Source organism: Diaphorina citri, unplaced genomic scaffold (genome assembly GCF_000475195.1).
Source record: "Diaphorina citri unplaced genomic scaffold, Diaci psyllid genome assembly version 1.1 scaffold90, whole genome shotgun sequence".
Lineage (NCBI taxonomy): Eukaryota > Metazoa > Arthropoda > Insecta > Hemiptera > Psyllidae > Diaphorina > Diaphorina citri.
This window is the reverse complement of record NW_007377527.1, coordinates 41,947-61,308: the sequence shown is the minus strand read 5'-3', so window position 1 is coordinate 61,308 and position 19,362 is coordinate 41,947. Positions and strand designations below refer to the sequence as shown.

At 39.1% G+C, this 19,362-nt stretch overlaps 3 protein-coding genes across 6 annotated transcripts; all 3 read right to left on the bottom strand.

The window, feature by feature from the left end:
* Positions 1 to 1,786: 1,786 nt before the first annotated feature.
* Positions 1,787 to 6,184, bottom strand: LOC103524275 (leukocyte elastase inhibitor A-like). The gene is made up of 6 exons (XM_008489289.1): positions 6,140 to 6,184; positions 5,388 to 5,624; positions 5,138 to 5,356; positions 3,633 to 3,867; positions 2,530 to 2,786; positions 1,787 to 1,990 (listed from the first exon to the last, which is right to left on the bottom strand). Exons 1-6 carry the CDS (start codon positions 6,182 to 6,184, stop codon positions 1,787 to 1,789), a joined length of 1,197 nt encoding a protein of 398 aa, XP_008487511.1.
* Positions 6,185 to 6,986: 802 nt separating this feature from the next.
* On the bottom strand, positions 6,987 to 10,551 carry LOC103524261. 4 transcript variants are annotated; one of them, XR_003395697.1, is made up of 4 exons: positions 10,395 to 10,551; positions 8,650 to 9,036; positions 8,011 to 8,327; positions 6,990 to 7,567 (listed from the first exon to the last, which is right to left on the bottom strand). XR_003395697.1 is itself a non-coding variant. In XM_026833373.1 (3 exons), the coding sequence occupies exons 2-3, from the start codon at positions 9,021 to 9,023 to the stop codon at positions 7,300 to 7,302; spliced, it is 642 nt and encodes a 213-aa protein (XP_026689174.1). In that variant the 5' UTR covers positions 9,024 to 9,036; positions 10,395 to 10,551; the 3' UTR covers positions 6,987 to 7,299. The 4 variants fall into 4 exon arrangements, 2 of the variants coding, with proteins under 2 accessions (XP_026689174.1, XP_026689173.1); XM_026833373.1 differs by lacking the exon at positions 8,011 to 8,327 and having other exon boundaries at positions 6,987 to 7,567; XR_003395696.1 differs by lacking the exon at positions 10,395 to 10,551 and having other exon boundaries at positions 8,650 to 9,057.
* Positions 10,552 to 11,970: 1,419 nt separating this feature from the next.
* Positions 11,971 to 13,358, bottom strand: LOC103524274. The gene is made up of 2 exons (XM_008489288.1): positions 13,256 to 13,358; positions 11,971 to 12,615 (listed from the first exon to the last, which is right to left on the bottom strand). The coding sequence occupies exons 1-2, from the start codon at positions 13,356 to 13,358 to the stop codon at positions 12,284 to 12,286; spliced, it is 435 nt and encodes a 144-aa protein (XP_008487510.1). The 3' UTR covers positions 11,971 to 12,283.
* Between the last annotated feature and the right edge of the window lie 6,004 nt (positions 13,359 to 19,362).

The following is a 19,362-nucleotide window of genomic DNA, read 5'->3' as shown; positions in this document are numbered from 1 at the left end:
TTTGGAAAAATAAACGTCATATTGTGGTTGTCTCTGGTGATTACCTAATTGAATCGGGTGAAAAGAAAAAAAAAAAGAAAATTTTTTTCGCGATTTTCAAGATTTTTGAGCTTATCAGAAAACCGGTTAAACAAATCGTAGAAAGTTCGGGTTTTGGAGATTTCGCATCCATTTTCACGTCCGATCAGGAATATCAAATAAAATTTGCTTAAAGTTAAAGGGAAGTGGGAGAAAAGTTGAGGTGAAAATGCCGAAAAACGCTGAAATTCTGTTCTTGAAAATCTTGAAATCGAATTTCATGTGCAATAGAAACTGATGAGCCTGCAAAACATTGTTGGTAATTAGTATTTTTCCTCTTCTCAAAGCACCTTCACTTGAAAATCTTGAAATCGAATTTCATGTGCAATAGAAACTGATGAGTTTGCAATACATTGTGGGTAATTAGTATTTTTCCTCATCCATTTCAGAACGCTGTAAACTATGTATTTAGATGGGTATACAAGATAAAAATATGATGTAATTACCTGAAAATACACAAGACGTCTTACAATAATACTCTTCAATAAGGGATTGACATTGATAGTGATTATTGATTAGTCTAGAAACTGTACGAGTTCGGAGTCATTTTCAGTCCGAGTGGGTTAATCTCAAAATAGATCAAAACAAGATTAACAAATCCAGTGACATTTTTTCGCACTCGATAATCAACCTTTATAAAAGGAGATTTGTATCAACAAACTGATTCATAATCTAATGAGTCAATAGAAATAATCTCCATCACCTGTTCAACCATGAGCACTTAGCACATGTCAGACAATCTGATTTAAGCTGTGTCCACACATGTTAGACGGCCGTCCATCAACTGCAACCGTCCACACTCCCTCGACAACATAGATTCACCTCGTCGATCGACGGGCGTCGACTCTGTGCTTTAGTGCTTTAGTCCATATTATGTACAAACGCAGCAGCCTCTCCCCGTCCCAAGTTGTTACAACTAGGCTCCTGGACCAATCGCGTTTGGAGTAAGGATCCTTCAATGCCCTATCTCTTTGCATCTTCTCACACCCTCAAGTTGCTCCACCCCGTCTTAAGATCAATAAGGTAATGGTCGAAGCATTCTTATACTGCCGCAGAAGTTTAGCTCGAAGCAAAAAGTTTGGAGCAAAAACCAACATGTTATTGGTTTCAACTGCTGAGACACTTTGTGTGCTGTGCTCTATGCTGCAGCACTGGAGGACTGCCAGTTATCGATTAAAAAAAAAAAAAAAATCATTACAATGCCATTATGCTCCCTGCATCACCTTCTCAATCTTACGCATGTATTTATGACCGAAAATTCTCGCCCTCGAGACTGAAGTCAACTTTGGCCAATCAGGTGTTTGAAATTGATTTGGCCAATCAGATTCTTCAGTGCTATTTGAGAGCGAGAATTTTTTTTTTTTTTTTTTTTTTTCTAAATCCCGGGTACATCGTATCTCCGAAACAAACCCAAGGCTCATAAAGGTAAGACACCAGCAATTGTCCTTCTTGCCGTTCCTTCCTTTGAGGTGGTCAGCCTTCAGCTGTCCATAACCCTTGGGATCACACAACCTATATCAGGGCTGCCCAACCGGTTGATCGCGGATTGATTTCAAATCGATCGCGACCAGCACACCCAGCAGTGTTTGAACCTGGCAATTAAGGCGCGCGGTAGCGCTCCGCCCCGCCAAGTCAAGAAAGTTTGACCGCGCTACTAGAGATATTATATATCATCTTACACACCCGATTAATACAAACTTGCCTCTCATTAGGTAAGTTGATCACAAGACTGTATTGAAAATTCAAGTCGATCTTCCTCTGGAAAGGTTGTTTTGAAGACTCTGAACCGACTCAGAACGGGAGTGACTCGCTGTAAAGCTAAACTAAGGAAAGTGGGGCTACACAGACGAGGACAGATGTGATTGTGGGTCAATCCAGACCGATGCTCACCTTCTATCTTGTCTTGACCTCCCTGAAACTTGCACCATGGAAGATCTGCAAGTCGCAACCCACAAAGCAGTTGCAGTGACTAGATACTGGATGAACAAGATCTAAACAACTTGACAACAATGGTGATCCGGACTTGGAAAGTAAGTAAGTAATAAAAAGAAGGAATGAAGCCGTGTTAATGTGAATTCTTAAACTTTCTGGCGATCTTACGTAAGGCTTTTCTATGCACTGATTTATGTTGATCCTGGGATCCGAACCGCAGTTTGTCGTTTACTAATACAATACCTACAACTGGCTTGTTTTTTTTCCACCTCATTTTCTAACAATAGCTTTATTGAATCACGAGATCCATTGAACCACCCAAATCTCCCAACACAAAGTCAAAGGAGAAGAAGAAAATACTGAAGGGATAAGGTTCGTACCTTGGAACGGCTGGCTTTCTCCTATCTTGTCTTTCTTCTTTTTTCGATTTCGGGACGATAAGACCCTAGCAGTTATAGGTCCCTCCTAAGAAAAATAGGTCCCTCCTAAACCTCCTAAAAAAAAAACCTTCAGACTCACCTGTATAATATCCGATAGGTGAAGATCATTGGGGATCCCGTTCAGTCCCCTTAGGTCAGCTTTCTCCGAGCTGAACACATCCTTGAGTCCCATTCTCTGCAGTGTTGCCGTCACGTTCAGTACCGAACGGTGAGAGAAGCGCGGTAGCTGCAGCTCCAAGCCGGGACGTTTGAGCAGACTGCGCAACAATCGGGACCAGCCGCCGCGCCTGTAGGACGTTTCGATGAGGCGCTGCTCTAGGCGCGCTAAACCGTCCCCTGAGGCAAAAATAAGGAAGAGAAAATTAGCCTGAATTTCCCTTGCTAAAGAAATAGCAAAGGTTGAGTGCGAAGGCCGTCCACTCGTAAAATTTGTAGCCAAAACCAAATGTCAGAACAAAGCAATCACCCTAGTTGGGTCTGATTGAGAGGCTGACGAAAAAGGCCGAACCGTCTGTACACGGAAAAAGGCAAAGAAATAAGAAGAATATTATGAGCCTCAATCAATACCCCTTCAAGAGACAATCACATGTCAACAAGTCACTTGAGAGCATAAAGCCCTTGACAGTTTTGCCTGCCTAATCCAAAGCAATCACCCTAGTTGGGTCTGATTGAGAAGGCTGACGAAAAACGCCGAACCCGTCTGTACACGGGAAAAGGCAAAGAAAGAAGAAGAATATTATTAGCCTCAATCAATACCCCTTCAAGAGACAATCACATGTCAACAAGTCACTTGAGAGCATAAAGCCCTTGACAGTTTTACCTGCCTAAAATTATGAACATCCATCTTCCAATAAGATATAATTAGTAATTTTACCCATGTATCAAGTTTCTATTTAGTAGCTACAGGAGAGGTACTTAACAATAGTACAAGACTAATAAGTTATTCCTGCCATAGAGCATAACTAAATGTTTATCAGTTTATTGAAGGCGTTTTGGTATATACCTCGTGTTCTGTACTCAATAATTGTGTGCTATTGGTTGTATGGTTCAACCTGTTCAGGTGTTTCCAACCATGTCTGCGAAATTTATTAGAAGCACCACATTGAAATCCCTTTCTACCAATTCTTCCCTAATTCCTGTGATTACTAGCTTTATACCCAGTGATTTCAGCGTATTATTTACCTGGAGCGACTTGTCCCTGTTGTCCTGGCAACACATAGACCGAGCTGATAGTATTGTCACTGCCATGGTTCAAGGACACAGCGGTAGCGTCCAATCCGGGTTCGTATCCCGCTGTAAAGCCAGTCCGCCAAACAGCCGCTGGAACGGGCACTAGACGACGTTGTCGTGTAGATGGCCTCACGACGAAGTACATTTCACCGTCCCGTCCTTCCGTGGACGCTCTTTCACATTCTGTCTGCAAAAGAAGATTGCAAAGAGTAAGTCAGTTATTTGACGTTGGTACATCATTGTTTTTAACCAGATCCAATTTTTCGTATGTAATTTGATTTTTATTGCTTGTAGTTGTAAATGCCTTCTCTGTTGACAATGGTACTGGTGGTTGACTGGAGACTTTCACAGGTTTATTGACATTCTTTATTGCGTTAGAATAAGTCAGTTTTCTGGATAGCAAAATTACGTGTTCTGGATAACAAGAATGAATTGCGATATTCCAAAAACAACGTTAATCAGCCATCAGATGACAGAAGACAAGAGGTAACAGATATTGTTGACCAAAATGATGAGACTACTTGACAAAGACTAGCGCAAAATATCAACCTATGATAAATATTAAGTATGTAGAAAAACAACGTGAATCAGCCATCAGATGACAGAAGACAAAAGGTAACAGATATTGTTGACCAAAATGATGAGACTACTTGACAAAGACTAGCGCAAAATATCAACCTATGATAAATATTAAGTATGTAGCAAACATTGTCTAAAGATAGAAGTAAGAAAGCTATAGTTGAAAGTTTTCCCATAATATTGTATTTTTTTTTTTTATTTATGGTGCTTTAACATTTTGATGTCCTTCGCACCGAGTCCGGTTCAGGGGTTAGATTTTTGTGTAGACATCTATACGTTTCAAGTATAAAGTCAGTTTTCTGGATAGCAAAATTACGTGTTCTGGATAACAAGAATGAATTGCGATATTCCCAAAACAACGTGAATCAGCCATCAGATGACAGAAGACAAGAGGTAACAGATATTGTTGATTAAAATGATGAGACTACTTGACAAAGACTAGCGCAAAATATCAACCTATGATAAATATTAAGTATGTAGCAAACATTGTCTACAGACAGAAGTCAGAAAGCTATAGTTGAAAGTCATGGAAGTCAGAAAGCTATAGTTCAAAGTTTTCCCATAATATTGTATTTAATTTCGTGCAGGACAGCTACACTACGATTACACGTGACGTAACGTGATGGTAGTGTATTTCTACCTTTACTCTATTTATGGATGTAAAAACTGTGAATAGCTTACCTGGAAAATATTCAGAAAGCTATAGTTGAAAGTCATGGAAGTCAGAAATCTATAGTTCAAAGTTTTCCCATAATATTGTATTTAATAATTTAATTTCGTGCTGGACAGCTACACTACGATCACACGTGACGTAACGTGATGGTAGTGTATTTCTACCTTTACTCTATTTATGGATGTAAAAACTGTGAATAGCTTACCTGGAAAATATTAGCTGTGAATGCTGCGAGAGGAGGTTTCAAGCTGAGCGTTGACCCGCGAAGGTATTCCGGCACTTTCCCCATGGTTTGTCTCTTCACCAGTAGATTGGTTCGTCTCCTCAGAACATCGCCAATAATGTTGAACCCAATCTCTTCCACATGACCGTCATAATATTGTTGAACTCTCTCCTTGTAGAAGTCCAGGATTTTGCCTTTAGCCTGGAAGGCAGAAGGTGGAATGTTTAATTACCATACCTGATGGTTTTATTGATGTTGCTTCCGGATATGTTGTTTTGAAAGTGGTAGAATCTTTCACAGGTTTGTACTTATCATAAGATGATCCTCCATGGGGCTTGTTTGGTTTCTTGTTGTGTGTTTTACTTGGAACTGCGTTTATTGGCAAATAATGAATAACCAATGAAGACTCTGTTGTTGTAGGTTGACGATCAGCAAACTTGAGAGATTGTGTAGTAGTTACTGGTTTCCGCTGAGGAATATAGCTTGAAGTTGTAGTTTTTTACTTTCACAGGTTTATTGACATTCTTTATTGCGTTAGAAGCGGCTGTTTTATTTTTACTAGTCCCTTGAAGTGTGTTCGTTTGTGTATTTTTGTCCGAAAAATTGTTTTGCGTTGATTTTAACGGCTCAAATTTATTCAGTGATGATTAGTCCCTTGAAGTGTGTTCGTTTGTGTATTTTTGTCCGAAAAATTGTTTTGCGTTGATTTTAACGGCTCAAATTTATTCAGTGATGAAAAATCGAAGACACAGTGTATCCAGGAAATGTAGGAAAGAAAATTAATGAAAAGGTCAAGGCTGTCCTTGAAAGATCAAATTTATTCAGTGATGATGCTGTTGAATTTCTAAGATGATCAGTAGTAAATTGAACATGGTTTGTTGAGTATTGTGATGTTCTTGGTGTTGTTTGATAACTAGTCTGCAAGTAAGGATTTGGTTTTGAGACGTAACTTTGACTTGAGAGTATTTGTGACGTTTCTGTTACTGCATGATACATGGGTGTGGTTGATTGTCTCAGAGGACTTACCATCTGAATAGGTTTTGTTGATAAGATAGGTTGATTGTTGATGTAAAGCGTTGGATTATAAATTTGAGTTGAAGCATTTGACAAGAATGGTTCTGAGAAGATAGTGTCATCGGGAGTTGTGAATTTGAGCGGTCTCTCTCGAAATTAAAATATCTATTAAGTGACAGAAGACTAAATTTTACTGTCGACAATATAGCAGCACACTTGATCCTGTTATACAACAAATAAATAACAAAAATAAAGCTCATTTACCTACTCTTTCGTTAAAAATAAAGTTTTTTTTTATTTTATTTTACGGAAGAGGTCATATTTTTGGAAAATAAATGTCATATTTGAGGAAAATAAAGGTCATAAAGGTCATATTTTTAGAGTCATATTTTGGAAAAATAAACGTCATATTGTGGTTGTCTCTGGTGATTACCTAATTGAATCGGGTGGAAAAAAAAAAAAAAAGAAAATTTTTTTCGCGATTTTCAAGATTTTTGAGCCTATCAGAAAACCGGTTAAACAAATCGTAGAAAGTTCGGGTTTTGGAGATTTCGCATCCATTTTCACGTCCGATCAGGAATATCAAATAAAATTTGCTTAAAGTTAAAGGGAAGTGGGAGAAAAGTTGAGGTGAAAATGCCGAAAAACGCTGAAATTCTGTTTCGTGTTAATATAGGCCGGGCGGCGCTTCGAACTCTTGACGTTCGCGCTCCTCCCGGCACGCTTGATTAGACTTAGACTATAAGTCAATTCTGTCCATTGTACACTTTGTTCGAAAATGAAGCCATTTGGAGCACTCAAAATAAAACACACAATCTTATTCTGCTTCTGATTAATTTAATTTATTTCAATCAATAAAAAAATTTATAAGTAAGAAATGTACGTATTATTAAGTAGCCAGTAGCTTCTGGGGCTCATTTATGAAAGGGGTGGTGTTTAATATTCCGAGCGTTTGCAACAGGTTTTACTAGAATTTTGCTACCATTTCCCAATATTGATTCACAGCTTGGAATATCAACACCTTTCCTCTCAGAAATTGGGCACTGATTCTTTGATACAAAGCTTTTCCCACAGTATGATGTGTGTCCCAAATGTAGGACCACCAGACCACCTAGATTACCTAGAAAGACCTAATATTGGATGTGTCCCCAAATGAGGACCAAATATTTGAGTCCGTGATTTCGAGCCGACTCGAGATGGATCGTGATGTTTCGTCTTCCCACGCCTCCGCGGATGATGCTGGCATATCCAGCGCCGGATGGATTCGGATGTATATCAAACGCTTCCACCAGAGTGATGACGTAACGGCTAGCGGTATTGTTGACGGGATAGGAGACGTCTTGTTCGATAACGCGGAATAGTTTGTACTCTTTGTTGACGTACTGCTGGTACAGGAGTCTGGGGAAAGAAAGGAAGAAATGATTTTTTTTTTTAGAAAGTTGAAGGGCAAAAATAAAAAACACTTATTAAGTAGGCATCTAAATTTGGATATCATAATATCCTAGTGCCATTTTCTCATTCGTTTTTTGGTCCAGCTCATTAGTTTAATGCCGTAAGATGTAGTAGACTCCTAATGCCTGATCTTTTGCCATTGGTATAAGGCCATCATCGGGTATAATAAACGCCATATGTCACTTCGACCTGGATAGATTTTTCGTGACTTTAAAAGCCTGATCTTAACACCGAGATGAGTTTTCAAATAATCCAGAGAAGAAATACTGGCCTGTGTAAATCAAATGGGTGACGTGAAAGAAAACTCTTGACACTGTGTTAACTCTCAGTGGTAAGATCAGCTCTAAAAGAGGTCTACAGTTTACTGTAGAAATACACATTACACATACCATTATTTTCAATCCAATAGTATTCTTCATACTAAAGCTAGATCAATGATTCTTTCTCTCAACCCTAATAATGTCCGAAAACCCGAACGAAATATTTCAAGCCATGACCGCGCGCGGATTTCAACCGGATAGTGACATGGGTGTTCCCGGGACCTCCGCTCGTGATACTCGCGGACCCCGCATCGCTCCGATCCGCATGTAGGTCGTACGCTTCCACGAAAGAGATCCGCTCCCCGTGCGGAGATTTAACCACCACATTCTGCTCTACCACGCGAAACACTTTGTAGGGTTTGATCACGTTCGCACTGTACAACAGTCTGAAAGCACGAGAAGGTGGGCATCGAGTCAGAGCACGGATTAAGATTTATGGCTATTTTTTTTTACAGCATCGATCTTACGTTTTTATGACACCCCAGGTCAAATCGAATGATGGCGAGACGAATTACGTCCGCTTTGATACGTCCCGTCGCGTTCGTTAGACGAATTGTGAACGATTGACTTTAGGACACAAGAACCTTATGATGCAATAGCTCCCGTAAAACTAACCGAAAGTACAACCAAAGTGCGATTTTGTTACGAACGAATTTATAAAAAAAAAAGAAAAAAAAAAAAATGAGGAGCTTACGACCGATCGCTTACCTGTCCTGGTATGTCTTGTAGCCCACGGTCAGATTATGCACTCCCTCGTGGTTCCACCATGCTCCCAAGTTCGGGTTACGGCGGCCATTCAAATCGTCTGCGGTCGCATGAGCATTTCGGTAACCAAAGTCTGCATAGATGTAACTACTGTCCGCCGGACTGTTCTCTTTCTCAGGTCTGCTATTTCTGTAGATGTACTCCCCAGGGATTGGAACATCTTCACCGTGCCAGTTAGTGTCCGGGACATTGTAGGGGTCTGGAACTGAATCATCATCAATCCAACCATTCTGTCGGACGCCATCCCTAGAATTTGGCAGAGCGTTCACGTAGAGCACTACTGCAAGGAAGCAACTGAGTAGCACTGGACGAAACATTGTTGTACGCAACCTTGAGAGAGAAAATGCACAAATCATATGAATATACCTAGGTCGACCAGGTTTGGATAAGTCCTTCTATGGGGACAGACAGACTGACAGATGACACCGAAGCGAATACAATAGTCCGTCCACTATACCTTTTATTATTACTATTGTAATTAAATAAAGGAAGGACGGACTAAAAATGCACAGGTCATATGAATATACTGATAAAGAAAGAGTAGATAGACTGAAATGAATACTAGATAGTACGTCTTCACCTGAATGATTAACTTGAGGCAACAGTCACTCACGGCTCACGGTCAGACCTAGGTCTGTGAGACAGTCGCGAACGTGTGTGGTGTGGCGGAAAAATCTCGTGACCCAGGTCTGTCAAACTGTCTGAGACCTGAGCGTGAGTGCCTGCCATGATAGATTCGTAGATTCGTATAATCTTAAAACAATTTTTTGGGCTGTTTGCCCCTACACCTAAGCCTCAAATTCATAAAGCTTAAAGGAATACATCAATATGAACCATATCGTCATCATCAATATGAACCATATCGTCTATAGCACCGCAAAATATTGCCAAAACCTGAATGTGAATGTGTCGATATTCTTATGGCGTCCCCATTTGCGACGCCATAATCTTTCACAATGAAGTTAATTAAAGTATGAGTCCTTAATACGTCTACTTTCACAGAAATCTAGTCCCGTCAAAGGCAAATTCGTTTCACAGATTTTCAAAGTTTCTATGGAATTCACAGATGAAACTATAACTTTGACTAGATAAAAGTTCTAAACTCCTCCCCGAGTAAACTTTGAGTTTAACGCAACCTTAAACCCATCCGGGTTAACTAATTCAAAGAAGATTGAACAATTTCGCTAATTATTATCTTATGCTGAACGTAAATTGAATAAGTGGATTACGTTTGAGTAGCTCTGAGGAAGTGGAAACCTTCTCACCGTCTTATCAAAAGGGAAGAAGTTTCCATTGAAAGGTTACTATTCATTCCATTCCCTCCTTTGGTCCTTTTCCCTCGTTCTTATTTCATATCATCCCTTACCTATACTCCTTGAGTCCTCACTCCTCACATCTCTTTTCATACCCTCCCATACTCCTCCCTTGATAAACTCACTGGGGTGTGAAATTTGCTGGGTGATATTTTGAAATTTACTCGTCACGAACTGTTTTTGATTGAAACTTTCATGATGTTCCTGTTCCCAGGGCACAGTGGTAATGAGATGTCGTTTTTCCTTCTTTAAATTTCCATTTCCAAGAATATCTTTTCAAACAGTTCTACCAAGTTTTGATGAAATTTGAACACTTTGCGAGGTTAGTGATGAAGGTACTTACCAAATAGGTAAAACAGTGATAAAGGTACTTACCAAATAGGTAAAACTACTGCGATTTAACAAAAGATGAGTTCCACAAGGGAAACACAAATGTAACACTTGTAACGCACAATCTCAAAGTGACGAGATTCTTGGTGAAAAGTGTTTTATAGTCAATAGTCATAAAGATAAGTGTTCGGTTGATGAGTAATTTTCATATTAATAGAAAATACCCCCCCCCCCCCAAAAAAAACACATGCAAAAAACCAGTTTGTTATGTTGGTCAGTGTCCCATGGTGACGTCCGTTGAGCTGATTTTTCAACTTTTGGAAAAGGAAAGTATCACTCGAACTCAAATCTTGTGAATATGGAGGTTGAGGAGGAGGAGCCGCAGGTATGTTTTTATTGGCCAAATCCTCGGTCACAGTCATTGCCGTGTGCCATGTGACAAGGTGATGTAGCACCCAGCTATCCTTGATGTTCAGCCTCACTCTGTGGACCCTTTCTTATGGTTTTTCGAGCACATCCTTGTAGAAGTGTTGAATTACAGTCTGCCCTTGAGGTTCAAACTCTTTGTGGACCATTCCATGGCTGTCAAAGTACACAATCATCTGATATCGGTAGTTGAAGGCCGTCCACAGCGAGATTCATCTTCAAGCCTCTCTCTCCCATCAGAAAATTATTTGAAGTACCTATCAGAAAACTTGTATCCTCGATAAAATAACATCCCCATAAGCTTGTTGTAACTTCTGGAAAGTATCGGTCGCAAAATGCCCAAGCCTGAGGTAAAAGCGAATCGCACAACGCTGCTCTAAGTGAATATCACTCGTTTTTTTCGACGCAACCCCAAAACACGGTTTACTAGAAATGGCGTAGAAGACAAAGTTTTGATGCTAGAGACTTGAAACTTGTAGAGATAAGTAATGACAAGTAAAGGTCTTTTTACCAGGAACACGAAAGTGGTGGTGCAAATTTTGTCCAGAAAACCATAAAGCCAAAAAAACCTTGATTGATTTTAAATAATTACATGAAAGTAAATTCAAAAATCAATTTTTTATTTTTTAAATCGATTTATCTCGGAGTCTAGAACTTTTCTGCTCTTTGACTTTGAAACTTCACCCACGTAAGCGCAACTGTTCTATTGTGGATAAGAAAGGACGTTATTTTTAAATTCTCAGCTTAGGCAAAAGAATCTGAGTGAGGTGAGGTCTACAGTTCACAGAACCACTAGTATTAAATACCTAGATTATAAATTCTTTGTTCATTGCCCGTAGTGTAGTCACTCGTCTGGTAAACAGGAGGGCGTGTGTTCAATCCCAGCCGAGGTTAAGAATTTTATACTCAATATTTTATAATAGGCTGATATTGTTGACTGTCTGAGGCCGGAACTTGGCCTGGCGCACTGCCGATGCCTTGCGTCTAGAATAGTCTAGATCTAACACTAGGTTCACACTGCACAGTAAAAAAACTGCGACGTTTTTTTACTGTTGGACAGTAAAAAACTGTTCCGTTCCGTTGAGTTCTCCTCCCGGCACGCTTGATTAGACTTAGACTATAAGTCAATTCTGTCCATTGTACACTTTGTTCGAAAATGAAGCCATTTGGAGCACTCAAAATAAAACACACAATCTTATTCTGCTTCTGATTAATTTAATTTATTTCAATCAATAAAAAAATTTATAAGTAAGAAATGTACGTATTATTAAGTAGCCAGTAGCTTCTGGGGCTCATTTATGAAAGGGGTGGTGTTTAATATTCCGAGCGTTTGCAACAGGTTTTACTAGAATTTTGCTACCATTTCCCAATATTGATTCACAGCTTGGAATATCAACACCTTTCCTCTCAGAAATTGGGCACTGATTCTTTGATACAAAGCTTTTCCCACAGTATGATGTGTGTCCCAAATGTAGGACCACCAGACCACCTAGATTACCTAGAAAGACCTAATATTGGATGTGTCCCCAAATGAGGACCAAATATTTGAGTCCGTGATTTCGAGCCGACTCGAGATGGATCGTGATGTTTCGTCTTCCCACGCCTCCGCGGATGATGCTGGCATATCCAGCGCCGGATGGATTCGGATGTATATCAAACGCTTCCACCAGAGTGATGACGTAACGGCTAGCGGTATTGTTGACGGGATAGGAGACGTCTTGTTCGATAACGCGGAATAGTTTGTACTCTTTGTTGACGTACTGCTGGTACAGGAGTCTGGGGAAAGAAAGGAAGAAATGATTTTTTTTTTTAGAAAGTTGAAGGGCAAAAATAAAAAACACTTATTAAGTAGGCATCTAAATTTGGATATCATAATATCCTAGTGCCATAGAAAGTTGAAGGGCAAAAATAAAAAACACTTATTAAGTAGGCATCTAAATTTGGATATCATAATATCCTAGTGCCAGAATAGTTCTTGGCTTCAAGTCGCATTCCAGCTAATGCATGTTATGATAATTAGCAACATAATTGACGAAATTTTGAGGAACAATCAAAATGTTGTCAACTATATTACTAATAAGTAATTAATTTATTATTTTACAAAAGTACCTACCTACACATGGTAGAAATATCCCTACATACTCAATACATACGTATTTTCCTTCAAAACCCACCTGAGTACATAATTATTTCGAAGCTGATCCTCGAATAAATGGTTCTTGGCTTCAAGTCGCATTCCAGCTAATGCATGTTATGATAATTAGCAACATAATTGACAAAATTTTGAGGAACAATCAAAATGTTGTCAACTATATTACTAATAAGTACCTAATTAATTTATTATTCTACAAAAGTACCTACCTACACATTGTAGAAATATCCCTACATACTCAATACATACGTATTTTCCTTCAAAACCCACCTGAGTACATAATTATTTCGAAGCTGATCCTCGAATTAATTCTCAACTTACCTCGAACCAAGAACTTTCCGTGCCTCCTCTCCCTCAGGGGACGGATTGGGCACACCGATGACATTGCTGGCCAGATAGACTAAAATGGGCAGCCACCCGTGGCATGCCATTCTTGTGTGCCAGGGATTTTACCACTGCATGAACTCTGAAACAAAAAGCGGAAACAGAATATTGGGTGACAATTATTATTGTACTAGTGGTTGACCCGTCCTTTGTACGGGACCACCACACACACACAAATACACTCCCCCCCACACACACCACACCCATCACACCAATTATTGTATTATGCCTTGACGAACAAACGATCTTTTACTCTGTCTTTTCCAGACCTTCCAAACGTCATTAAATATGGGTTTAACATACCTATGTAAACTGTTAAAACTATAAAATACACGAGACTTTGTTTAGACTGCTGGGGTAAAGGGACTTTTCAGTCTCATTCGAGCAGGATAAACAAGGTATATTCTATTCTATTCTACCTTTACGGTCAGGTTCTACTGTGGATTCTACTTTTTCAGAAGGTCTGTTGTTTTCTAAAGTTTGGAGGATTTCTACATCCTGGTCATTTGCCGGTTGAGTTGTTTGAATATCTGATGATACATTTAAATTTTCTTCTGCTTGAATGGTAGTTTGTTCTGTTATGCTTTGTTTACCAAGATCCTCTTTAGCAGGTTCTACTGTGGATTCTATTTTTTCAGAAGGTCTGTTGTTTTCTAAAGTTTGGAGGATTTCTACATCCTGGTCATTTGCCGGTTGAGTTGTTGTTTGCATATCTGATGATACATTTAAATTTTCTTCTGCTTGAATGGTAGTTTGTTCTGTTATGCTTTGTTTACCAAGATCCTCTTCAAATGTAGGTTTGAATATCTGATGATACATTTAAATTTTCTTCTGCTTGAATGGTAGTTTGTTCTGTTATGCTTTGTTTACCAAGATCCTCTTCAAATGTAGTTGTTAGTTTTGTAGCCTCTGTAGAGATCGAAGATACATCATCTGAAGATAAAGTAGATGATGTATTGTTTGCATTTTCCGAATCTTCTTTGACTAGTGATGCACTTTCAATGGATGTTGGCGATGTCGAATCACTTGATACAGTTATCAAGTCATTTAACAATTGTTGGATGGCTTCTGTTGATGCATGTTTAGTTTCTCCCATTACAGGTACAGTAGAAATGTTATTATTTATAGGTTGACTAGAGGTAAAAGTTATCTTTGAATTTGCTTCTGTAGAGATGTCGAATCACTTGATACAGTTATCAAGTCATTTAACAATTGTTGGATGGCTTCTGTTGATGCATGCTTAGTTTCTCCCATTACAGGTACAGTAGAAATGTTATTATTTATAGGTTGACTAGAGGTAAAAGTTATCTTTGAATTTGCTTCTGTAGCAAAATTTTGTTTAATTTCCATGTAATTCGTTTCTGTTGTAGTTTGTTCTGCAGTTTCAGTTTGGTCATCTGTTGCAATGTTTTCAGTAGTAAAGTTGGAAATACTGTCACTTACAACTGATTCTTTGGTCTTTTGAGTTACATTTTCAGGTGCTACCTTTTCAAAAGCCGGAGTGACTGAAGAACTTTGGGTTTTCTCAAGATTAGTTGGAACTGGAGAATGGTTGGAAAAACTGTCACTTACAACTGATTCTTTGGTCTTCTGAGTTACATTTTCAGGTGCTACCTTTTCAAAAGCCGGAGTGACTGAAGAACTTTGGGTTTTCTCAAGATTAGTTGGAACTGGAGAATTCTGAATATTCTTTTCAGAAGTAGGCGTGACTGGAGCATTTTGTTGAAGCATACTTGTTACAGCTGATATCCCGTCATGAACAATATGATCTAGATTAGTATAATCCGAAGACATACTTGTTTGTTTAATGCTTGTACTTTCAGGATATCTCGTGTAGGTTATTTTCGATTGACTACTTCTTTCTGTGGAAGGAGATTGTGGTGTATAGTTGAAACTGGAGAATTCTGCATATTCTTTTCAGAAGTAGGCGTGACTGGAGCATTTTGTTGAAGCATACTTGTTACAGCTGATATCCCGTCATGAACAATATGATCTAGATTAGTATAATCCGAAGACATACTTGTTGTTTGTTTAATGCTTGTACTTTCAGGATATCTCGTGTAGGTTATTTTCGATTGACTACTTCTTTCTGTGGAAGGAGATTGTGGTGTTGTTGTATTTACTCTTATGTATATGGTGTTTTCTGATGGTGTACTGATTTTGTTATCTGCATCAGAGATTGTACTCCAGGAAGGTTTTTCTGTTCGTACTGTGCTTTTTATCGGTTCGCTGTTTGTTTTTTCGAGTGGGTAGTTTTGACTTGATGGATTAATGCTGTGTGTTGAAGAGAGTGGCTTAGGAGATGTGCTCTGCGTGGAAGGAGATTGTGGTGGTGTTGTTGTATTTACTCTTATGTATATTGTGTTTTCTGATGGTGTACTGCTTTTGTTATCTACATCAGAGATTGTACTCCAGGAAGGTTTTTCTGTTCGTACTGTGCTCTTTATCTGTTCGCTGTTTGTTTTTTCGAGTGGGTAGTTTTGACTTGATGGATTAATGCTGTGTGTTGAAGAGAGTGGCTTAGGAGATGTGCTCTGTGATATCTTCAAAGAACCCTTGTTTTGTGAATTCAGAGGAGCTCTTGATGTACTTTTTATATTTTCTGTGGTTTTATTCGTAGTTTTTCGGGTAGAATTATCTGGGGTTCTAGGAGGAGTTATAATTTTAATCGGGGAATTTGGTCTTTTACTGTTAGTTGTATTGGCGTTTTTCATTGTATTTGTTGTATTGTTCCTGAATTTAATAGGGGTCAAATTTTCCTTCAATTTTTCATTCTGTATTTGTGGTTTGCTTGTTGTACTGAAGTGAGCACCATCTGGTCTGGTAGTACCGAATGAATTCGTCTTTATGTTAATTTAATAGGGGTCAAATTTTCCTTTAATTTTTCATTCTGTATTTGTGGTTTGCTTGTTGTACTGAAGTGAGCACCATCTGGTCTGGTAGTACCGAATGAATTCGTCTTTATGTCTGTCGAACTTTGACTCAAAGTAGTGGAATAGTCTTTGTTTGATTCTGTTGTTCCTAATTTATTAAGATTAGAACTTTCTGTTCCTGACACTGGTAAAGTTGTTTGTGATATCCTCGTCATTGATGAATTATTATCCCTGAAGTTGTCGGGAACTGGAGCATTTGAGTATTTTTCTGAAGTTCCATTAGTTTTTAAATTACCTTTGACCACACTATTTGTAGGTTTATTTGGTCTACTTATGTTGCTTTTTGGTGGTAATGGTGTATTTGTTTTAGTTTCAGCAGTTATTTTGTTAGAAACAAATTGTCCACTCGTTGTAGATTTGTACTGGTCGTTGTTTGTTTGTATTTTGTTTTTATTTTGTAAATTAGTTGTGTTTGTAAACTTGTTCTTTGGAATGGAGCTCTCGGTTTTGGTTGATGTTGGTACATCATTGTTTTTAACCAGATCCAATTTTTCGTATGTAATTTGATTTTTATTGCTTGGAGTTGTAAATGCCTTCTCTGTTGACAATGGTACTGGTGGTTGACTGGAGACTTTCACAATGTCAATTATTTACTTATGCCCCCCGCACTCACGCTAAGAACGTGTGACAGACCGCGGGTCTCACAGACTTAGGCCTGTCAGACATTTGGACCGTGTGTGGCGGAAGTAGATCGAGACCTATAGGTCTCTGGGGGTTTCCGCCACAGGTTTGCAGGTCTGTGAGACCGCGGTCTGTCTGAGCCTGAATGGACTACGCTTCTGAAAGCAACTTTACAACTGAGCACCTCTCATTTCGTAAACTTTTGACCAAGGGATTACTGAGGCTGGATGAAACTAATATGAGGAAGCGGGTAGATTGTCACCGAATGCAGGCTAAAACCCCCGTCAGTAAAAACCCTAGCAGTCTAGTCCCTTGAAGTTTGTTCGTTTGTGTACTTTTGTCCGAAAAATTGTTTTGTGTTCCTTTTAACGGCTCAAATTTATTTAGTGATGATGGTGTCGAATTTCTAAGATGATCAGTTGTAAATTGAACATGATTTGTTGAGTATTGTGATGTTCTTGGTGTCGTTTGATAACTAGTCTGCAAGTAAGGATTTGGTTTTGAGACGTAACTTTGACTTGAGAGTATTTGTGACGTTTCTGTTACTGCATGATCGCCACAGATTTGTAGATCTGTCATGGTCTGACAGACCTAGGTCTCTGGGTTTTTCCGCCAAAGATTTGTACATCGCGGTCTGTCAGACAGAGCGTGAATGGCTGGCCTTATGCTGTGACTGGTTTGCACTGTAGAGCTGGCCTACACCCCTAAAAGCAACTTTACAACTTAGCACCTCACATATCGTAAACTTTTGACCAATGTGGATCACTGGAAATGAGCAACGTTACGCGTGGTTGGTATCTGGATGGGTGACTATCTGGGTATAATGGCGTGCTGCTGGCTTTTCCGAGGTTCACTCAGGCTGGATGAAACTAATATGAGGAAGCGGGTAGATTGTCACCGAATGCAGGCTAAAACCCCCGTCAGTAAAAACCTTAGCAGTTATACAGTAACGTCAAACCCCTATGAAACAAACAAACAAACAAACAAACGTACTATTGACCTCGTATTGTTGGGACTGATGGGTCTAACAAGTGGATATTGTTGTTCTAAGTAATAATCATCGTGATTATGTATGAATAAATCAGCGATTATAATATTTTTAATAATCTTGAACGTCGGTTAGATAGCTACTACTACTTATATAGAGCTATAAGTTTGTCCTGTCCTTTTCATAGAGACGAAGTTCTTTAATACTTGATAAGAAATGCCCTATTTTTGTGTTATTAGGTATATCACAATAATTTTGATGCTCACTGCAGCATTGTAGGATTTTCCAAATATCTCAATAATCCAGTACCCAATGTTTATCTACCATGCTGGGACCGGTCGCTATGAGCATTTATATTACATAGCTATTAGCTACTCATTTTCCTCACGAGGCTGAGTGGGCCGTGCAACGGCCAGTCACGGAATCAATCATTTGTATGATGCAAATTTTTTGACCCCCCCTCGCCGGGTCTCAAAGTCTAGGGGTTTTGAAAGTCGGTTTCTCTTGGTGGCTCATGATGCAATTAATATATGTTAATACTTAATACACGAGTTTATATGCGCATATTACTCTTTCAATATCTAATTTATTTCGGGTCCCATATTTGTGGGCCCGAACATCTTTAATCATGTGTCGACATCGATTGGCACAACGTTTCATCAGCCAAGGGGTTTTGAAAGTCGGTTTCTCTTGTGGCTCATGATGTAATTAATATGTTAATACTTAATACACGAGTTTATACGCGCATATTACTCTTTCAATACCTATCTAATTTATTTCGGGTCCCATATTTGTGGGCCCGAACATCTTTAATCATGTGTCGACATCGATTGGCACAACGTTTCATCAGCCAGGAATTCACAAGTTCACACCTAATAGGGCAAAGATGAGATTCGGACCAGGTTCCACACCGTTGCCCAACGTATGAATAATCTGATCCATTGTTATCTATCTAGCTATGTACTTGCATGTATTGTAATCTTAATATATTAATTGTCAGGTATCAGTGGCAGGAGTGAAGAAACTCCCACGACCTGTACAAGGTATCTCAGCAAATACAGGGTTGTATCTGAGAGAAATTTATTTTTCCTCGATGTTTTATCATATCTACTAGGGGGGAACTTTAGGTACCTACCTACCCTAAGGCCCGTTGGAATTGTAGCTGTCTAAAAAACTAAACCTATGTTTCCATTGTTGTAAAGCTATATACTTGCATGTATTGTAATCTTAATATATTAATTGTCAGGTATCAGTGGCAGAAGTGAAGAAACTCCCACGACCTGTACAAGGTATCTCAGCAAATACAGGGTTGTATCTGAGAGAACTTTATTTTTCCTCGATGTTTTATCATACTAGGGGGGAACTTTAGGTACCTACCTACCCTAAGGCCCGTCACACGTTGGAATTGTAGCTGTCTAAAAAACTTGAACAAGCTGGACCCGTCCCTCCAGGACTTATTTAGCCCGTAGTTTATTCGATCAGTACCTACATAATACATATGTACCTACC

Excerpts from the sequence above, each read along its gene's own strand:
- LOC103524261 (XM_026833373.1), bottom strand. The coding sequence starts at position 9,023 with ATGTTTCGTCCAGTGCTACTCAGTTGCTTCCTTGCAGTAGTGCTCTAC. Across the intron at positions 7,568-8,649 it reads TACAAGACATACCAGGACAG|ACTCCTGTACCAGCAGTACG; the intron begins GTAAGCGATCGG and ends TTCTTTCCCCAG.
- LOC103524274 (XM_008489288.1), bottom strand. The coding sequence starts at position 13,358 with ATGGCATGCCACGGGTGGCTGCCCATTTTAGTCTATCTGGCCAGCAAT. Across the intron at positions 12,616-13,255 it reads GGAGGCACGGAAAGTTCTTG|TGTTTTTTATTTTTGCCCTT; the intron begins GTTCGAGGTAAG and ends CTACTTAATAAG.
- LOC103524275 (XM_008489289.1), bottom strand. The coding sequence starts at position 6,184 with ATGGTAAGTCCTCTGAGACAATCAACCACACCCATGTATCATGCA. Across the intron at positions 5,357-5,387 it reads CAATAAAACCATCAGGTATG|GCTAAAGGCAAAATCCTGGA; the intron begins GTAATTAAACAT and ends TCTGCCTTCCAG. Across the intron at positions 3,868-5,137 it reads TCACAGCTAATATTTTCCAG|ACAGAATGTGAAAGAGCGTC; the intron begins GTAAGCTATTCA and ends CTTCTTTTGCAG.